The 21,707-nt window shown below is 42.0% G+C and overlaps 1 protein-coding gene across 3 annotated transcripts in view; it reads right to left on the bottom strand.

The window, feature by feature from the left end:
* ssb (small RNA binding exonuclease protection factor La) overlaps positions 1-21,707 on the bottom strand; it is a 22,870-nt gene extending 1,163 nt beyond the window's left edge. The window contains exons 1-11 of one of the 3 annotated variants that reach the window (XM_038789466.1): positions 21,579-21,707; positions 19,252-19,326; positions 15,874-15,977; positions 15,632-15,803; positions 7,471-7,578; positions 7,285-7,385; positions 6,479-6,544; positions 5,228-5,264; positions 2,508-2,648; positions 2,228-2,414; positions 1,996-2,136 (exon numbers count right to left, since the gene is read on the bottom strand). In XM_038789466.1, the coding sequence (XP_038645394.1) occupies positions 1,996-2,136; positions 2,228-2,414; positions 2,508-2,648; positions 5,228-5,264; positions 6,479-6,544; positions 7,285-7,385; positions 7,471-7,578; positions 15,632-15,803; positions 15,874-15,977; positions 19,252-19,317 (1,123 nt within the window). In that variant the 5' untranslated portion in view covers positions 19,318-19,326; positions 21,579-21,707. Of the gene's footprint in view, positions 1-1,995; positions 2,137-2,227; positions 2,415-2,507; positions 2,649-5,227; positions 5,265-6,478; positions 6,545-7,284; positions 7,386-7,470; positions 7,579-15,631; positions 15,804-15,873; positions 15,978-19,251; positions 19,327-21,264; positions 21,468-21,578 lie in introns of those variants that run through there. The other 2 variants (XM_038789467.1, XM_038789465.1) reach the window with 2 other exon arrangements.

Below are 21,707 nucleotides of genomic sequence, written 5' to 3'. Positions count from 1 at the left end.
TTTCCAATGGAAATAGAATTCACTCACACCCCAAGTCCAGAAAACATTCAGTGTAGCATGAGGTTGTGTCTGTGGATACTGCACAGAGCTAAAGCATTCAGCACTTTAAAAAACAAACTTCCAGGTCTTTATAAAAAGGCACCACTTAAGGAGAGATGGCAAGTGGTGAATATAGTTGTTAATCCACAGTAACTTTAAAGAGTCTGAAGCAAAATCTGTAATGCACAAGTTACAAGGACTGTTGGTTGCTTCTTGTGACAGAGGAATTTCAGACAGAATAACCTAGTAACTCTAGTATGCACAGAGTCAGAAATTAGAATTGCTCAGGGCAGCACGGTGGCGCAGTGAGTAGCACTGCTGCCTCATGACGCTGAGGTACCAGGTTCGATCCCGGCTCTGGGTCACTGTCCATGTGGAGTTTGCACATTCTCCCCGTGTTTGCGTGGGTTTCACCCCCACAAGCCAAAGATGTGCAGGGTAGGTGGATTGACCAGGCTAAATTGCCCCTTAATTGGAAAAAAAATGAATTGGGTACTCCAAATTTAAAAAAATTATATTAGAATTGCTCAAATATATACTTATTGTCCAGAAGCAATGCACCAATTCTACAAGCAACTGAAATTGTTCACTTACTCAAAGTAGGATCAAACCAGGGGCTGGTTTAGCACACTAGGGGCTAAATCGCTGGTTTTTAAAGCAGACCAAGACAGGCCAGCAGCACGGTTCAATTCCCGTACCAGCCTCCCCGAACAGGCGGCGGAATGTGGCGACTAGGGGCTTTTCACAGTCACTTCATTGAAGTCTACTCGTGACAATAAGCGATTTTCAAGACTACCATCTGGTGGCCCTGACATTAGTATGCAGTGCTTGAGAGGTTGGCCATGAGACACATCAACTGCATACTTCCAGAATGCCTTGATGCACTGCAATTCACATACTGCCGCAAATAGAATAGATTGAGAACAGATATAGAAGTACAAAATTGGACATCCAAGAGGTTTGTGGGTCAACATCTGAAATATATTCAATAATCTGGTCCACAATACCTCACTACCACTACTAGCAAGTCAAAGTGGAGTGCAAGATAACATCAAGCATACCAAAAAGTGGGATGCAATTTGGTGGAGCTGTATCACAAGACTACATGGCTGCTAAACAGAAGCACCATCAGATCATATCAAAGCTCTGCCATCCTGCCACATCCAGTCAAGAGTAGACAGAAGAGTGGCTTCACTTGCAAAACCCAGGTCATCAAGCAAATGACAAGTCTGAATCATTTTCAATCATCATCAGCCAGAAATGTCAGGTAAATGATCTAACTTGGATCTTGGCTGCACCCAGAAGTCCCCAGTGTCACAGATGTTTGTCTTCAGTCAATTTGCTTCAGTCAATTTGCTTCACTCCACGTGAAGCAGCTGAAGGCCATGGACCCTGACAACACCCCAGCTGTGCACGCAAGTGCTGTTCCAGTATAGCTATAACAATGGCATCTTCTACCACTACTGGAAAATTGCCTAGGTGCATCCTTTCCAGAAAAAGCTGGACAAATCCAATTTGACGAATTACTATCCCAGTCCACTCCAGCAAAATACCAGATGCAAGTATACACCGTATACAAAATGCACTGCAGCAACTCGGGCTCCTTCAGCAGCACCTTCCTAACTTGCAACCTCTATCCACCTATCAAGATAAAAATAGCAGACACATGGCAATACCACAACCTACAAATTATCCTCTCACATCTTCCCGGTCACTAAGCCAAAATCTTGGAACCTCAACAGCACTGTCGGTGTACCCACACCAGATGGACTTAGTTCAAGAACACAGCTCACCACTTCAAGGGCAATTCGGTATAGTCAGCAAATGCTGGGATTCCTAGTGGCACATCCCATGAAATGAATTAAAAAATTCTAATTGGTTTGGATCAAATAAATGGCAAATTTTCAACATACCAGTGAATTATTTCAAATTCTTGGTTTAGCAATTTCCACTTACTTGTTTCTTTAGTTTCTTCCATTTCCTGACCACCTTCTTCATCGTCACTCTCAAATGTTGTTTTCTTGCCTTGAAACTGCACCCTTTGTTGCCCCCAACTTCCCTTACCACCACCTCGTCCTCTACCTCTACCCCTTCGAGCTGCAAGTAAACAAGACAGTAGTATTTTTGGGGGAAAAAGTGCTCAGAAAATTAGTCAACTGTCAAACAAGTGTAATCACTAAAGCTTTACCTTTGCCCTTTCGTTTGTTCAGAGACTCCTGCTGGTCTTCTATTATTTTCTTCAAAATTGTTTTTTCCTCTTCACCATCCACCATTTCCCAGGTCACATCTTTGTCTCTCAATTGCAATTTTCCACCGTGGGCTTCTTTTGCCTTCTCAAGTGTTTCCTTTGCATTTGTTTTAAAAAGGATGTTTCCCTACAAATCACACAATGAACCCTTACATTAGAAAAGTGTTTTTTTTTTTTAAAAAGGAAATCACCTGAATAAGATTTTAACAGTAATATTCACCTCTTTAGCACCTCTTATAAAATCTATCCATTGTATTTCACCATGATTGGAGAAAATTTCATGAATATCCTCCCTGCATGTCTGATCAACAAGGTCACCAGCGAACTTCAGCAAACATCCATTTTTTTCCTTGAAGGATTTCTTTAAAAGAAAAAGAAAAAAGTTTAAGATATCTCACATCTTCCACCTCACTTCGAGAATGTTATTCTACCCCTTCAGAGCAGAAGATAAAATTTGTTAACTTCTAAGACAGGCATTGCAGTCAGCAGGATGGCTAACGTTATATCTTTGTCAATATTCCCTATTTGTTTGATGTGTGCAGCCTGCTTGTTGCACTGTGTGTCCCTTTACAAAGTCCATGTGTACATCTTGAAAATAGATGTTCCCTGTGCTGTACACACTTGATCATTGGGCTGCACACTTGCACAGTTCAGAGGGAACATTGGCCCTTGTTCAAGAAAGTCAGTCATCTTCATAGTTAAGAAAACTACTGGACAATTGGAACTTTCCAGCCCCTTGATCCTGTTCAGGCAATCTTGGGTCTGCACCTCAAATCCATTGCCCTCCTTACCCTTACCCAACGAAGGTCTCATCGATTTCAATCTTGAAAATTTTAATTGACCTACCATCCAAAGTCTCAGGAAGAGTTCCAGATTTCCTTTGTGAAGAATGCTTCCCGATTTCACTTCTGCCTAGCCTAGCTCTAGTGAGACTATAATAAAAAAGTAACACTTGGATAACTGTTGATAAACATGGCATGTAAAAGGCAGATTATGCTTGACTAATTTTAAAATTAACAAGGGAATTTACTGAGCCAATATACTAAGAATGCAGCCAATTATGCATCCAGACTTTCTAAACATAGAAGAGACTTATCACTAACAGTAAGGCCATGGTACTTAGTATAATGGAAGGATAAAGGATTGGATTTACAAGATGTGGCTATGACATGCTACTGATCCATGAAACAAGACCTCTTGTTCTCCCCATACAGAAACAATTTGAGGACCAGAACATTGGAAGAGTCAATATTTCCTGGTGCCAATTTAAGAGGCAGGGCTAACTAAAATGCAGGAGTCAAATAGGTTACAAGTAATAGTACATATGGCATTGATAGTTCATATTAACACGATTAATGGTGCAGATCACACAGCTTTTGCTGTCTTGAATGTGCCATGTTGTTGGTCTTGTATCCAGTACTGGATGAACGAAATTTGGACATGTTAACCATCAAATCCATCCCTCCTTTGCCAGAGGGGAAGCCAAATTGTTCACACACAAACAAAGTTGACCCTGATGAGCATTTCTGACCCTGTAGTCTTCCACCTCCCCGAAACCACCGTCACAGACCCTGCTTCAGCTCATCTGCTGCTGTTGCGTGTTACCTCTATACTTACCATTTCAATGCTTATGAGCGATGGTGCTTTCAACTTAGCAGCAGATCTAGCAGTCAAAGTTTTAAAAATTAGGAAATAAGGTAGGCTAACCAGTGGAGTCAGAAACAAAGGGCATTGAATTTAATTTCTGCACTGAATAAAAGAAATGCTGAAAAGTTTGAGTGCCAAAATATTAGATGTGGAGATTCACATGAACAAATCAGGAGGTCACTTGGCTCGCACTTATTCAATAAGATTATGGCTGATTGGATTGTGGCCTCCACTCCACTTTCCTCCGACCCCTGCACCCTTCCAACTCCCTTGTTAGTCAAAACTCTTACCTCTACTGTAAAACTATATTCAGTGACTCTACCTCTACTCTTCTGTGCAGAAGAGTTCCACAGACTTTGTGCTCAATAATCATAAATGGGAGACCCCTTATTTTTAATCTGTGTCCCCCAATTTTGGTGTCTCCCACCTGGGAGAAACAATTTCAGCATCCACGCTGTCAAGTCCCCTCAGGATCTTGTATGTTTCAATAAGATCCCCTCTCAATCTAAACTCAATGGCTACAGATCCAACCTTTCAAGATGCAACATTTAACAGTTAAACAAAAAAGGATATGGCAAAGAGCAAACAAATTAGACAAAAGTTCTGAGAAACAAAATGGTGTCCTTCTGCACTTGAATTTGATAAATTATGAATCCCTCTGAAACAGATTTTTGGCTCAAGTCAACATAATTCAGATTGCCCTGATGCTGGCAATGTTGAAAGATTTGTGGTCATCAGCCTTCCGACAAAGGGTGTGAGCAAAGACTGCCTTATAAAATTTCAGACAACTTACTTCATACCCAGAGAGGACTAGTGTGCTGGTGTTGTTGGAGCTAGTATTAAAAATTGCTCCATTTGGGAAAGCCGTTTGGATAACTAAAACTCAGTTTCATTTTAGACTTTCCAACACCTAGATATCAAGTATTTATTTTCTTCTCACCTGAAAATTAATTAATTTTGTTGGGGTGCAGGCATCTCCCCACAACTTGTACAAGGCTGGGTAGCAAGCTTTGACTTATTATCTAAACCATACCCAAACTGTGTACAATCTTCACTGGGCAGTAGATAGGAATCAGGAGTACAAACCATGGCAGGTATTCCCTTTAACCAGTATACCGTACCATTATAAGCATCCATACCAATTTTGTCTGAAATCTGCTTCTCTTATTTGTTTTTGGTCTTCATTGTATAAACTTGCTGGGCAATGAAATTGTACATGAAATTTATCAGCTTTCATTTGTTATACATTTGCATCCATTACCTTAAATATTTCTCTATTAAAAAAAAACTTACCCCATCAAGATCCTCCATGTGTTTCTGTTCTTTCTCACTATAGTACAAAGAACAAAGAAAATTACAGCACAAGAACAGGCCCTTCTGCCCTCCAAGTCTGCACCAACCATGCTGCCCAACTGTACCAACCCCCCCCCCGTGGGACCATTTCCCTCTATTCCCATCCTATACATGTATTTGTGAAGACGCCCCTTAAAAGTCACTATTGTATCTGCTTCCACTACCTCCCATGGCAGCGAGTTCCATGCTCCCACCACCCTCTGTAAAAAAACTTGCCTCGTACATCTCCTTTAAACCTTGCCCCTCGAACCTTAAACCTATGCCCCCTAGTAAGACTCTTCCACCCTGACTTCTGACTATCACCATGTCCATGCCCCTCAATCTTATAGACTTCTATCAGGTCGCCCCTCAACCTCCGTTGTTCCAATGAGAAACAAACCAAGTTTATTCAACTTCGCCTCGTAGCTAATGCCCTCCATATCAGGCAGCATTCTGGTAAATCTTTTCTGTACCCTCTCCAAACCCTCCACATAGTCTGGTAGTGTGGCAACCAGAATTGAACACTATATTCCAAGTGCAGCCTAACTAAGGTTCTATAAAGCTGCAACATGACTTGCCAATTTAAAAAAAAACGTAATGCCCCGGCCAATGAAGGTAAGCATGTACAGGAGAGAAAAATAGATCAAATCACAAAAAAAACAGAACCACCACCAATTTCAATAGAGATGCTTTTGCACAACATGGATAAATGTTCTCCTGAAAGAGCAAATAATTAGTTTTGCCTGAATCCCCAAATTATTCATACATCAGAGTACTTGGTCTATTGCCTGGGAAACATACAGTAAACAGTCTGTAAAATTAAAAATTCATACATAGAAAGCGAGTGTAACATTACTCAAGTCAACAATACCAATTAGTATCAAAACTGGGTGCATGAGAAGCCAATTTATTTGGTGTCCATCAGGTTTCTCACGACAAAAGTACCCGTTTCCTCTACGGAGTATAATCAACCCAAGCTCAAGATGTAGCAACCACCACTGTAGAAAATGCAATTTTCAAAATCTGATATCAACCCAGCTTCAACCATTTATGCCACCCAAGTTTTACAGCCACAGTTTAAGGCACAAAACTACTTAATGCACTGTTGCTTCCTGCTCCAATTCACATCTTTCCCATGGCCCTACCCTGCCAAAAGAGAAATGCAAATAGTATAAAACATTTTATAATGGTCACAAATTTGTAACCACTTACTTTTTTTTGTTTTTCGCCGTTTTATGCTGCTTCCTTTCTTCGGATTTCTTTGCAAAATAAGCTTCTCTTCAAAAGAGAAAAAATAATTTAAGAACGGATTCAAGTGCATTCAAGAGTTGAGCATTCTGAACAGCGGATCAAGCCGAACAGTATATTTATTTGAAGAGGCAAATACAAATTTATTTTTCTATGGATGAGAAATTGGATAGATACTTGTTTGATGAAGCACTCTTATCAGAGGCATCAAAAAAATGTTATGCCCCAGACAACTGTAATTTCACACAAGTATTTGCCAACTCTTGAATCCTGCGTTCATAAAAGGTAGATTACATAATACTTCAGTATATTCTGTTGCCACACCTCACCTTTAGCTAAAAGAGAAGCTATTTTCAGTTTAGAAAAGCAAAAGATGTCTCCCTATCCAATTTTAAATGCCAGGAGACAGTGTACAAAACCCGGCTGATTTATCTTGAAATAGGTCAGGGTAGAAAACAATCAAGTACTTGGAAACCAAGTGCAAGCACACACACTTGAATAATTACCAAAAATCACACTTCATCCAATGGTCTTGATTTGTATTTTCTTCAAAAAGCAACTTGGCTTTGAAATGATTTAATTGCTTTGCGCTGAACAAATAATTTGATTTGAATACAATTTATTACCAAAGTATTTTGTCTTTTGAGAAAATAAGATGGAGGCAACTTCCAGTTTTCAGGCCGATTTCGCTTTCCAATCAGGAACTCAACAACGTTTACTTCCCTTCAGCTAACTGAAAAGGACAAGTCTGCATAGAAGTTGATACTTACTTGAAAAGCACAATCATGTCATTGTCCTTGTATTTCAGACCTGGTGTTTCTACAAATGTTTTGGCCGAATCTATACTGTCAAAGACCACAAATACTGATCCCTGTTAGCAGAAAAGGACAGGGAGCAATTAAGTATTTCAAGTGCAAATGGGAGGACAAAGGCAAAAAATTGAGGATAATACAGACCTTAAATTGCCTCTGCAATGTCCTTCTCATCTGTATATTCTCCACAGGCCCATTTTCATCAAACCAGCCCTTTATCTCATCAAGTGTAGCACTTGTGGGAAAGCCTTTCTGTTAAGTGCAAAGATGAAACATTGAAGGAAGATGACAGAAATTTATGTATTTTTTCTAATTTAAAAAAAAATTACAAAAAATTTAAAGTATAAAATTCATTTTTTCCCCATTAAGGGGCAACTTAGCATGTCCAATCCACATACCCTGCAGTGTTGTGAGACACACGCAGACATGCAAATGCCACAGACAGTCACCCGGGGCCAGGATCGAACCTGCGTCCTCGTGTGCCGTGAGACAGCAGTGCTAACCACTGCGCCACCATGCCACCCTTGAATTTTATGCAAGGGACAGCACAACGGCACAGTGGTTAGCACGCGTGCCTCACAGCACTGAGGTCCCAGGTTCGATCCTGGCTCTGGGTAAGTCTGTGTGAAGTTTGCACATTCTCCCAGTGTTTGCATGGGTTTCGCCCCCACAACCCAAAGATGTGCAGGGTAGGTGGTTTGGCCACCCTAAATATCCCCTTAGGTGGAAAAAATGAATTGAGTACTTTAAATTTATTTACATTTTTTTTAAATGTACAGCTATAAAGCAAGTAACTTTCTATAAAAGCTTTTCAAATTCAGATTATATTTCAAGATAAGGCTCCACCCACTGTTTGTATAAATTATATATATTTTGTTTTATAAATTTAGAGTACCCAATTCATTTTTCCAATTAAGGAGCAATTTGGCGTCGTCAATCCACCTAGCCTGCATATCTTTGGGTTGTGGGGGCGATACCCACGTAAACAGAGAATATGCAAACCCCGCACCGATAGTGACCCAGAGCTGGAATTGAACCTGGGACCTCGGCGCCGTGAGGCAGCAGCACTAACCATTGCGCCACCATGCAGCCCACAAATTATATATTTAAGACAACTACCGAATCTTTAAAGGTCAGTGAAAGGCATTTAAAAAAACTAGTTCTCCTTTAATCATACACAGCAAAATATTACAAATTTAGTTTTTAAAAAGTTCAACTTTTACACTTAATAACCATCAGTATTCATTGGATTTGGCAATTCACACCAAGATTTCAAATCAGTCATTTATTCAAGTGAAGCAATAATGAAATGAAATGAAACGAAAATCGCTTATTGTCACAAGTAGGCTTCAATGAAGTTACTGTGAAAAGCCCCTAGTCACCACATTCCGGCGCCTGTCCGGGGAGGCTGGTACAGGAATCGAACCGTGCTGCTGGCCTGCTTTAAAAGCCAGCGATTTAGCCTGGTGAGTAGGCCATACAGCCCCTGCTCCACTTTCCCATCTGGCCCCTATACCTTTTGTTAATCAAGAATCTAACTCTACCATCAAAATATTCAATGAGTCATCCTCCACTGCTCTGAGGGGAAGAGAATTCCAAAGACAATGACTTGGAAAATGTATTACAATGCCATCAGGTGGAAATAGAGGTTTTTGAACTCACTTTTGCCAAGGAAAAACACTGGGTGACAGCAGCTCCTATGTTGCATTTACAAAGCACACTAGAGGGCAGGGCAGCTCAGCATGTGAAATGCTCCACCTGTGTGAAAGAGGGAGCACAGACAATCCTGTCCAGGAAGCGTCTCTAGCTACTCAAAATCCACTCTTCGGATCTGGAACCATTGTGGAGCATCTATGTGAAGGTGGTCACACCACAGGTAAAGAGTGCATAGTTAGAAAGGGAATGAGAAGGGCAGCACGGTGACGCAGTGGATTAGCCCTGCAGCCTCCCAGCGCCGAGATCCCAGGTTCGTTCCCGGCTCTGGGTCACTGTCCGTGTGGAGTTTGCACATTCTTCCTGTGTTTGCGTGGATTTCGCTCCCACAACCCAAAGATGTGCAGGGTAGGTGGATTGGCCACACTAAATTGCCCCTTAATTGTAAAAAAATGAATTGGGTACACTAAATTTATAAAACAAAAAGGGAATGGGGACCACCAGACAGAGTAAAAGCAGGAGGTGGGACAGCACGGTGGTTAGCATCGTTACTTTAAGCACCAGGGTCCCAGGTTTGATTCCCGCTTGGGTCACTTGCTGTGTGGAGTCTGCACGCTCTCCCCAAATCTGTGTGGGTGTCCTCCCACAAGTTCCGAAAGACGTGCTGTTAGGTGAATTGGACATTCTGAATTCTTCCTGTGTACCCGAACAGGCGCCGGAATGTGGGACTCGGGGCTTTTCACAGTAATGTTATTGCAGTGTTAATGTAAGCCTACTTGTGACAATAATAAAGATTATTATTACGTAGTACAGGAGTCCCCTGGGACTCCTCGGAATAGATTTTCAATTTTGGATACCGCTGGAGAAGATCATTTCACAGGGGAATGCAGTCAGAGCCAAGTCTGAGGCACAGTGAGTGGCTCAGCTGCAAGGGGAATGGGGTGGAAAGAAAGAGAAAAGAAAAATGTGGAGAGCAACAGTGATGGTGAACACCATCGCAAAGAGAACAGTTGGATGTTTTTGCAACCAGAAATGACACCAGAATAGTATATTGCCTCCCTGATGCAAGGGCTAAGATATTTGGAAGGGAAGGGGAAGAAATTGTGGCCCGTATTGGTACCAATGACAAAAGAGGTATAATGTCCTTCTAGTAGAATGTAGGGAGCAAGGAATAAATTAAACAGGAAAGGTGCTAACCTTGCGCCTAAGATCACATGCTAGCAAGGAAAATATACTAGATGAATGTGTGAGGAGATACGGGATATTGGGGGGGGGGGGGGGGGGGAAGAAAAAAAGAGAGATTTAGATTCCAGAGATATTGCGAAAGATGGAACCTGTACAAACTGGACGGGTTGCATCCCATCAGGGCCAATATCCTCACACGGGTATTCACTAGTATGGTGCAGGGAGGGTTTAAACTAGAGTAGCAGAGGAATGGGAACCTCAGCAAGGAGATACAAGACAGGGAAATAAAGACAAAAATGAAAGACAGAAAAGTAAAAAATGAAAGACAGAAAAGTAAAAAGCAAAAGTCGGAGGCAGAGGAAACAAGATCTAGCAGCAAAGTGGGGCATAGTTCAGAGTCAGCCATTCCTGCCAAGAGAAAATACCCAAAAGATACAGCAACTGGCCCACCCATGATAGCCAGCCACCCAACCAAATCAGAAGACTGAACAAAGAAATCTGTAGGCAGTCAGCAAATTATCCCAGCCCCAAATGCAACCACCCCATCTACACAACCACCCCAGAATACAATACGAGGCAAGACAAACAGCATACCAAGAAATACTGCTAAAAAAAACCCAAAACAAAACCAGAACTATCACCATCCTTGGGAAGAGGCCTTTGCCCAACTAAGGAGGGGATGTGTCCACCCTCACCCACTATCTTACCAACATCTGCAAAGTACTCAGTAGGCTTTCTATCCCCTCTTGGCTGCCCCACAATTTGAATATTTTGCCTCCTGGGCCAATTCTCTGGGTCATTCATCTTGGCCTTCGACGAATTGTTCGCTTTGACTACTGAAGATAGCTCAGATTCCAGTGAGGCCATCGGATCACTGTGGCTCGAAAGGGCCACTTCCATATCTTTTAATCATGGCTCCATGGTTTCCACAGTTTCATTGGTTTCCCCGGTCTCTCGAATGCCCCCCCCCCCCCCCCCTCAAGGCCTCTTTCATTGATTTTGAGAGGTCCACCGACACAATTAGTCGGTGCTTTTCCAACTCCTTTGCCAAGGTAAGTTCGCAGATGATTAGTAAGTTCGCAGATGACACCAAGGTTGGTGGAATGGCAGATAGTGTTGAGGATTGTCAGAGGATACAGCAGGGCATAGATAGGTTGGAGACTTGGGCAATGAAACGACAAATGAAGTTTAATCCGGACAAATAGGAGGTAATGCATTTTGGTAGGTCTAACTAACAGGGGGGAAATATACCGGAAATGGCAAAACTCTTAGGCATATAGAAAGTCAGAGATCTGGGCATGCAAGTCCACAGATCTTTGAAAGTGGCAACACAAGTGGATACAATAGTCAAGAAAGCATATAGAATGCTTGCCTTCATTGGATGGGACATAGAGTATAAAAACTGGCAAGTCACGCTGCAGTTGTATAGAACCTTGGTACGGCCGCACTTGGAATATTGCGCACAATTCTGGTCGCCACACTACCAGAAGGATGTGGAGGCTTTGGAGAGGGTGCAGAGGAGGTTTACCAGGATGTTGCCTGGTCTAAATGGTGTTAGTTTTGCAGAGAGGCTGAATAGACTAGGACTGTGTTCATTAGAATGATGGGAGGTTGAGGGGTGACCTGATAAGAGGTCTACAAGATGAGGGGCATGGATAGAGTGGATGGGCAAGCACTCTTTCCCAGGGTGGAGCGGTCAGTCACCTGGGGGCATTGGTTTAAGGTCCGCAGGGCAAAGTTTAGAGGAGATGTGCGAGGCAGGTTTTTAAAAAATATATATATATATACACACACAGCAGGTGATGAGTGCCTGGAACAGGTTGCGGAAGCTGATACATTGATGGTGTTCAAAAGGCATCTTGACAAATACATGGATAGAATTATAGAATTCACAGTGCAGAAGGAGGCTATTTGGCCCATTGAGTCTGCACCAGCCACTGGAAAGAGCCGTTAGATAGGATGGATATCGAGGGATAGTGAGGGTACAAGGAAGAGCGGAGGGTTTTGGCCAAGGGTGGTTTCATGACTTGTAACATCTTGGAAGGCCGTGCTGTATATATTGTTTGTTTTATTAGAAAGCACCTCAGGCTGAAAAATTGACTATGATGGTAAACTTGCAAGGAGCATAAAAGCAGAATGTGAAAGCTTCTATAAGTACATAAAAAGAAAAAAATATAGTGAAGACAAGCGTAGGTCTCTTACTGACCAAAATGGGAGAACTTCTGGAAAACAAGAAAATGGCAGAGAAATTACACTTTAGTTCCATCTTCATGGATGATAAAAATAAGTTTACAAAAATGCTTTGGATGAGGGGACCATAATATTCCAAGTTTGCTGACAACACAAAACTAGGTGGGAATGAGAGTGGTGAAAGAGGACATAGAGGTTTCAAGGTGATTTAGACAATTTGAGTGAGCAAATACATGGCAGATGCAAAGCTATCCATCTCAGCAGGGAAAACAGAATGGCAGGATATTATTTAAATGGTGATAGATTGGGAAATGTTGACGTACAAAGGTAGCTGGTTGTCCAGTCCTGAACAAGCATGCAGGTGCAAGTTAGGTAGGCAAATGGTATATTGGCCTACATTGCAAGATTGGACAGGACCAAATGTCTTACTCAGAGGGTAGTGAATCTGTGGAATTCTCTCCTACATAAGGCTGTGGAGTCACTGAATATATTTAAGGAAATCGATTTCTAGACACTAAAGGGATCAAGGGATGAGTGTAAGAGTATGGCGTTGAGATAGAGGATCCATGATCAAACTGAATGGCAGAGTAGGCTCAAGGGACAGAACGGCTTACTCCTGGGTTTTTTTTTGAAAAACATATAAGGAGCTCCAAGACGGTGGCTAAAATATGCCCAGGTTGAAACCAGAGCTATCACATGACCCAGCTCTTGGGTCTCAAATATACAGGATTTAAAATAGAATGAATGGCATAGGAACAGAAAAAGCAGAGCTGTTGGACAGCACAGTGGCACATTGGTTAGCACTGCTGTCTCACAGCACCGAGGACTCTGGCTCGATCCCAGCCCTGGTCACTGAAGGTGGAGTTTGCACATTCTCCCAGTGTTTGCGTGGGTCTCACCCCCACAACCCAAAAAATATGCAGTATAGGTGGGCAGCGCAGTAGCACAAGTGGCTAGTATGCCAGGGTCCCAGGTTCGATTCCCCGCTGTGTCACTGTCTGCGAGGAGTCAGCACGTTCTCGCTGTGTCTGCGTGGGTTTCCTCCAGGTGTTCCGGTTTCCTCCCAGTCCAAAGACCTGCAGATTAGGCGGACTGGCCATGCTAAATTGCCTTTAGCGTCCAAAACAGTTAGGAGAGGTTATTGGGTTATGGGGATGGTGGAAGTGAGGGCTTAATTGGGTCGGTGCAGACTCGATGGACTGAATGGCATCCTTCTCATTATATGTTCTAGGTGGATTGGCCACACTAAATTGCTCCTTAATTGGGGGGAAATAATTGGGTGCTCTAAATTTATTTTAAAGAAAGAAAGCTGAGCTGTTTGCAACTTGGTAACCCAGCCCTTATGGCTGCAAATCAAGACTTCTTAAAATGGAGGCTTCTGAATCTACACCACTGTCTCCAATATAAATCAACCAGCCCCAACTACTCCACTGAGAAACCAAAGTACCAAGCAGTTACTAAGGAAAGTGCCCCTTCATCTGCAAACAAACAAAAAAAAACAATTAATTTTTTTTTCTTCTGGCCTAATTTTTTTTTTACTTGGCCAAGTTCTGCAGCGTTTTATTTCTTTGTTGCAAGCTTTAAGCGCAGGCTATATTGCTAGCGTTGGTGCCGTTTGTGCTTTAGTAGTAGTTGAACATAGTTTGCATTTTAAACCTTGGTTAATTTTGGGATCATTGCCAGTGTGTTTTTAAGTAATAAAACTAAATCTACTTGTTAACTTACGAAATATGGCTGGCTTATTTCATACAAGCTACACACAAGCATTTATGTGAATCGGCAATACAGTGCATCACCTTTTTAAATTCAAAGATCTTATTCCAGAGTTGGATATATAGGAGAGTCCAGTTCACCCCTTCCAACCTGGTCTTAACACAACCTTGAAAAAGTCTCTTCAGCTCCATCATAAACAAGAGAATTCTTATTCTTAAACTTGCTTCTTGGTCCTAGTCTGAGGGGAAACATCCTCAGCAGTCCCAGGATGTTCTATGTTTCAATAAGAGTACCACTTAGTCTTCTAACTCCAATGGATTCAGACCCAACTGTCCAACCTTCCATCCTAAGATTGCTCCTTCATCCTAGGAATCAGTCAAGTTAATCTTCTCTGAACTGCTTCTATTGAAGTGAGGAGACTAAAACTGTACACAGCACTCCAGATGTGGTCGCACCAATGCCTTGCATAATGTAGCAATGTAATTCTACTTTTATATTTAATTCCCCTTGCAGGTGTACAACACTCCATTCCAAGGGGCTGGTTTAGCACAGGGCTAAATCGCTGGTTTTGAAAGCAGACCAGGGCCAGCAGTACAGTTCAATTCATGTACCAGCCTCCCCGAATAGGCGCCGGAATGTGGCGACTAGGGGCGTTTCATTAACTTCATTTGAAGCCTACTTGTGATAAGTGATTTTCATTTCATTTTTTTCTTCATTTTTCTTCCTAATCACTTCCTGTGCCTGGTCATTAACGTTTTGTACTTCATTTACCAGGAGACCCTCAGATCCCTTTGTACCTCAGTTCTGCTATTTCTCCATTTAAATAGTATTCAGCTTTCTTGCCAAAAGTGAACAAGTTCACATTTTCCCACCTGCAAGCCTTCAGTTTGAAGTTTCTCCTTCCCTTTCATCTCTATTCACAAGCATTTCTTGGATGTTATTGGTATCTTTTGCAGTGATAATAAAGATCTATTCAATGTTTCTGCCATGTCTTTATTTCTCCATTATTAGTTACCTAGGCTCTCACTCCCATTAGTTACTCTTTTCTAAAAATACATTTAGGAACTCTTACTGTTTTTAACCTTCTCCCTTGATCTTGAACTTCCTTAATTTGCTACAGATGGTACATTTGTCTCCCAGTCTTTCTTTCTCACTGAAATACATCTTTGCTGAGGTGTTATGTTATATCTCCATTAATGTCAACCATCACTTTAGCCAGTTCTATCCTCATGCTGTTGTAATTAAATGTAAAGCACTAGTCTAAAGGAAGGCTTCCGAACAAGAGGACAAAGGAAGCACTTCAAAAACACCCTGAAAGCTTACCTCAAGAAATGCAACAGATGTCAGTGCCTGGAAAACCCTTGATCAAAAAGAGACCTACTTCGAGGAACCTCCTGATTGATGGGACACAATTCTTCAAAGATACCCGCCAGGAGGAGGCCCAGAAAAGGAGCACGAAAATGGAATATCAGTGATCTAGAGTACACTCATATAGTGAGTGATCACCAAAGATGATTATTTTCTTTTAACATACTTGCCAAAGTTATGCAGCAGGAATACTTACAACATACACAGATCGAATTTTCACAGCGTTTTTGTACTCCTCAAACTCAGGCAGAGGTTTGCTCGGAGAACGACGAATTTTGGTTTTATCTCCGCTTATTTCCAGAAGTCCACTTTTTGATTTCCCGAGTCCTTCTACTATTACAGTGAAATCTGTTGTCAGACGATTTAACCTGCAAGGCATTTAAGATTCAGAGACTACTTATGTCACAATTTGTCTTGAGCAACAACAATTTTCCTTACCTGTTAAACTTAATCATTGTTTCCAGGGGCACCCAACCATCATCCAACTTGATCTGTTCTTTGAGAAATTTATCTCGTGGCAAATTGTGATCACCAAAGTAATACTGCACAAAGACAACAAAATAACTTTCAGTGGAGAAACGGTCAGAAAGGAATCCAATTTAGCAAAATTGTTCTTTCGGTCAGGCTTTTACACAAGAGGGGACTATAAAAGGTTTTTTATTAATTCATGGGAATGTGGATGTCACTGGCAGGGCCAGCATTTATTACCCATTCCCAATTGCCCTTGATGTGGAGATGCCGGCTTGGACTGTGGTGGGCACTGCAAGAAGTCTTACAACACCAGGTTAAAGTCCCAATAGGTTTGTTTTGAATTGCTAGCTTTCGGAACGCAGCTCTTTCATCAGATGAGTGAAGAGGTGCATGTCCACAACCTATATATGCATTATCCTGGGTTTCTGGATTATTAGTCCACTGGCAAAGGCACCACACCAGCTATTAGAGGTCCTTAAAAAGGCATCTAAACCCAAGAAAATGACCATGATACAAACAATGTAATAGGGCCAATGCTTTTCTTGATCTACATTAAATGAGCTAGACATGGGTGTACAGAGCACAATTTTTTTAAATTGCAGATAAAATCTGTGAACTGTAATAGACTTCAAGATGGACAGGCTGATGCAATGGGTGAACACTTGAAATTTATGCAGTGTTGTGTGAACTAAGATTTTGGGCAGGAGAATAGGGAAGGCAATGTAAAGGATATAGTTCTAAAGGGGCCTCACTAAAGGAAAGATGAAATAGCATTAAATATAGTGCGCAGAATGGACTTTATGAGAATAGTTCCAAATGTCAGGGGCTTCAGGTATCAAAATAGTCAAACGGGACTGTATTACAGAAGAGGATGTTGAGAGATTTAATAGGTGTTCAAAATCATGTGGCAACTGGACAGGATAGATGAGAAACTTACAATTCGCAGGAGTTAAGAACTAAAGACACCAATTTAAAGTGATTGGCAAAGCACCAAGGTGACATGATAAAAACTTTTAAAGCAGCATGTGTTTAGGATCTGAAACAGAGCACATTGGAGGCAGTTTCAATAATGGCTTTCAAAAGGGAATTGGATAATTATCTGGAAAAAAAGATTTGCAGAGTCAGAGGAAAAAGGCAGGAAAAATGGGTCAAGTTGAGTGCTTTTACAGAAAGCGAGTATAGACACAACAGGCCAAATGGCCTCCTTCATTAACAAATACAGTCAATCTTTCTTTTCATGAACTTCTGAATTCTGGGGCTGGCCAGGTGGACTCAATAGTTCTTTATACACCAAATATTCCCATGCAAACTGAGCATCCACGTATCTAGAGTTAACAAGATAATACATTCAACAAATCTGCAATTAAAAATCAAACCCAACTTGTTTGCAGCAGGGGTAAAATAGCAAGCAGCAGGACAAGTTGATTTCCATAGTCATAATGATCATTTCAGTCTGACAGTGAAAAATAAAAAAAAGTCACAGGAGTAATCACTCATATTTGTAGAAATACTTATAAAGCTGTCCAGTCTACCCCCTTTTTAAATTCATTAATGGGATGTGGGCGTTGCTGCCTGGGCCAGCATTTATTGCCCATCCCCGAGGGCATTTAAAGTCAACCACATTGCTGTGACCCTAATGCGCATTAATGAACCAGATGGGTTTTTACAATAATAATATAAATAAATAATCTTTATTGTCACAAGTAGGCTTACATTAACACTGCAATGAGGTTACGGTGAAAAGCCCCTAGTCGCCATATTCCGGCACCTGTTCAGGTACATGAGAACAAGAAACCAGAAGAAAAGTTTCAAGCAAAGGAATGCCGAATCCAAGCAGAAAGACAACATTGCATGCAGCACTTGCAAAATAGATCTGCACGTTTACTCTTTCAGCAAGTCAAACTAGGCTTTTGAAGTGAGTGCTAGGTTTTTAAAAAGCTGCACAGCAGTTTCGGGGCAGCATGGTAGTTAGCATAAATGCTTCACAGCTCCAGGGTTCCAGGTTCGATTCCCGGCTGAGTCACTGTCTGTGTGGAGTCTGCACGTCCTCCCCCCTGTGTGCGTGGGTTTCCTCCGGGTGCTCCGGTTTCCTCCCACAGTCCAAAGATGTGCGGGTTAGGTGGATTGGCCATGCTAAATTGCCCGTAGTGTCCTAATAAAAGTAAGGTTAGGGGGGGGGGGGGGGTTGTTGGGTTACGGGTATAGGGTGGATACGCGGGTTTGAGTAGGGTGATCATGGCTCGGCACAACATTGAGGGCCGAAGGGCCTGTTCTGTGCTGTACTGTTCTATGTTCTACACAGGGAGAATTCAGAATTCTCTGGGGACTGCCATTAGCACTCTTTCCCTTTGGTTTCTGTGGCCATTAGCACCCGGTTTCCCTGGGTTTCTGCGGCAATGACACATCTTTCATTCTCACTCCACAGTATAAATATTTCCCACTTTCCCTGTCTGCTAGCTTTGACAAAGTCATCGGACTCGAAACGTTAGCTCTTTTCTCTCCCTACAGGCGCTGCCAGACTTGCAGTGATTTTCCAGCATTTTCTCTTTCGATTCAGAATTCTCAGCTAGTACGGGAATTGAACCCACGCTGCTGGCCTTGTTCTGCATCACAAACCAGCTGTCCAGCCTACTAAGCTAATTAAAAAGGTCACCATCTGTCATGGTCCCCAGAGCATGACTTGGTCTCTAGATTACTACTAGTTCAGCAATACCACTACCTCCCCTCAGTCATAGGCTGAGAACAAGAAACCAGAAGAAAAGTTTCAAGCAAAGGAATGCCGAATCCAAGCAGAAAGACAACATTGCATGCAGCACTTGCAAAATAGATCTGCACGTTTACTCTTTCAGCAAGTCAAACTAGGCTTTTGAAGTGAGTGCTAGGTTTTTAAAAAGCTGCACAGCAACACTAACAGATGTGCAACTTCTGCTATAACCACCCAGCAAGTTTTATTACTTTTCTTCCTTCTGCATCTGCAGGGATTGACTGAAACTTGTCAAGTGAAAAGCTGCATGTTACCTACCACTATCTGTTGGACTTTTGATAAATTAAAAAATTGGGTCAGGTGCTTCTATTTTTGATGCAGTGATGAGAGGATGCGACAGATGTCAGGAGGGAAATGAGCAGAACAGAAGGGAAACTTCACTCATACAAGATACATTCACTATTGATTTGTCGCATTAATTCTTCCAAACTACAAAAGTCAAGCAAGCACAGGAAGATTTAAATTCGATTTTGAAAGCCAGATAACACCATTTTCACAAAATGGAGTTGGAATGCTATTTTTTTCAAAATTCCATTATCACATTTTCAAAACATCATCCAGACTACACATGTACTACATACCTCAATCTGTTCACATATTTTCTTCTCCAGGGGAGTTATTTCTTGAGCCACTCCATTCTCTGCCATCTTAGTAACCTACACCGGGAAAATAATAATATATTATGCTAGCCAACATTTTGCTTCATAAATGAAACTGACCCATAAACAAGTTTATTATGCATTAACAGAACTAGAGTTGTGGTTGTGGTATGGTGGCACAGGAGTTAGCACTGCTGCCTCCAGGGTCCCGGGTTCAATTCCGGCCTCGGGTGCTCTTTCCAAGGGCCAGTGCCGAATGGCCTCCTTCTGCATTGAAAATTCTGTGACTCTAATAAAAAGGTTTCCATTCATGGGAACTATAGCACTGACCAGCTTATTACAGGTCAGGAAAGTAAAATATACAGTAGTCCTCTACTCAAAATGCAACAATTGACAGAAACACAACGTGAATTTTTAATTCATCTTGAGTTGCAGAGGTCAACATTTCTTGTCCACCCGTAAGATGGTGGTGAGCCAAGTTCTTCAACTGTTGCAGTCCTTGTAGTGCAAGCACACCCACAGGGATTATTTGTTTGTGGGATGTTGGGGTTCGCAGGCTGTGCCAGAATTTATTGGGGCAGTTAAGAGTCAACCACATTGCTTTGGGTCTGGAGTCACATGTAGGCAACGTAAGGATGGCAAATTTCCTCCCCGAAAGGACATCAGTGAACCAGATGGGTTTTTCCAACATCATTAGACTTTTTAAATCCAGATATTTTATTCCATCACCTGTCATGGTGGGATTCAAACCCAGGTCCTCAGATCATTATTCTGGGTCACTGGATTACTAGTCTGGAGACAGTACCACTATGCCACTGCCAAGGAAGTTCCAAGGTCCCAGCAATGCAGGAACATATTTCCACAGTCTGAAGTCAGTCAGATTAGCAAATGTGGTTTAGCTATAAACAGCAATTTATCACAAATGCCACTCCTGACTACAATTGCAAGTGCAATTGTGGACATTGGGTCAGGACAATGTTGAGCTGAAATATATACCTCTCAAGGGCAAAATTGGTCCTGGTGAATGGCTACCTCATTAAAACAATGAAGTATGAGTTTTATCTGTGTCTCATTCAGCTACAATTTAAATTTAGCCCTTTTAATTTCTTTGTAGAACTTTGTAGGGGCTGGTTCAGCTCACTGGGCTAAATCGCTGGCTTTTAAAGCAAACCAGCAGCATGGTTCGATTCCCATACCAGCCTCCGCGGACAGTGGCGACTAGGGGCTTTTCACAGTAACTTCATTGAAGCCTACTCGTGACAATAAGCGATTTTCATTTCATTTACATATCCAAGAACCATAGCTTGGCAGTGTTCATACCCCACACATTACCAGTCTAATAGAATCCAGTACATAGAGAGCAATGATTCAACACTAGTTGAAATTCAGAGTATAAAAACCAACCCAACAAACTAACTTAAATTTAAAAGCAAATTACTGCAGATGCTGGAATCTGAAACCTTAAGTCTTAAATCCTTAAGAGCACCCGAGGCCGGAATTGAACCCGGGACCCTGGAGTCAGCAGTGCTAACTCCTGTGCCACCATACCACAACCTGACTTAAAACCTTAAATTTAAGATTTCCAGTTCAATTTAACTGTTACCACTTGCACCATTGTATACTAAAACTACAAGGCTCATGGAAAGATGCCAAATGTTTCCTCCACCCTTGTAAAACAAAACTTAACATAGTTTAAAGAGAAATTAAAAATGAATCTAACTTCACGCATGTACATTTAGGAAATTACATTCATGTACTTCACAAAAAGACAATTATGCCAACTGAATTTCGATCTTGAAACAGAAGGGGATAAACAGGAGATCAAGACTGATTGAAAATAACGTGCGAATGTCGCCAATTCCCACCCCCATAATTTTGAAGTGGAGGTTAGAGTGCATATGCTTCACAAATGCAGCATTCACAAATGTCAATGAAGTCGTTTCCTTTATTAGATATTATTCCAAATGTATTGAATCTGTGAAAAATTAAACGAACTTCCTTGCTGTTGCTAACATCTTCCTTCCAACCCAGAGTATGCCCATCCCCTGGCATGGCGGAACCACGAGGTTCCCAAAACCTCTTTGCTCCAGGATGACTGAGTTATCCAAGCCGCATGAGAAGAGCTTCGACAGCAGCAGCCGGCAGCACCATCTCCAAATCGGACCTGTTCTTACTTGATCCCCGGCAGGCCCAGGAAACGAAAACCACGCTCAGAATGCAACGCCCTACTCATTCCTGCTCACTCTTATAGCATCCTTAATATACGGTATGGCCTGCAGCGGACATAAACTGCCAGCAGCCCGCCTCACCTATTCCGATCCGGCTCGAAGCAACCTGCACCAGGCGGCCCGCCTCCTCCGTTATTTGAAGCCTCTCGTGTATCCCAGCGGACACCGCGGCAGCAGTGGACGCTCTGACGTCGTGACGCCAGCACGGCC

Source organism: Scyliorhinus canicula, chromosome 2 (assembly GCF_902713615.1).
Source record: "Scyliorhinus canicula chromosome 2, sScyCan1.1, whole genome shotgun sequence".
NCBI classification, from domain to species: domain Eukaryota; kingdom Metazoa; phylum Chordata; class Chondrichthyes; order Carcharhiniformes; family Scyliorhinidae; genus Scyliorhinus; species Scyliorhinus canicula.
Note: the sequence above shows the minus strand (reverse complement) of the source record. Positions and strands in the feature narration are given on the sequence as shown.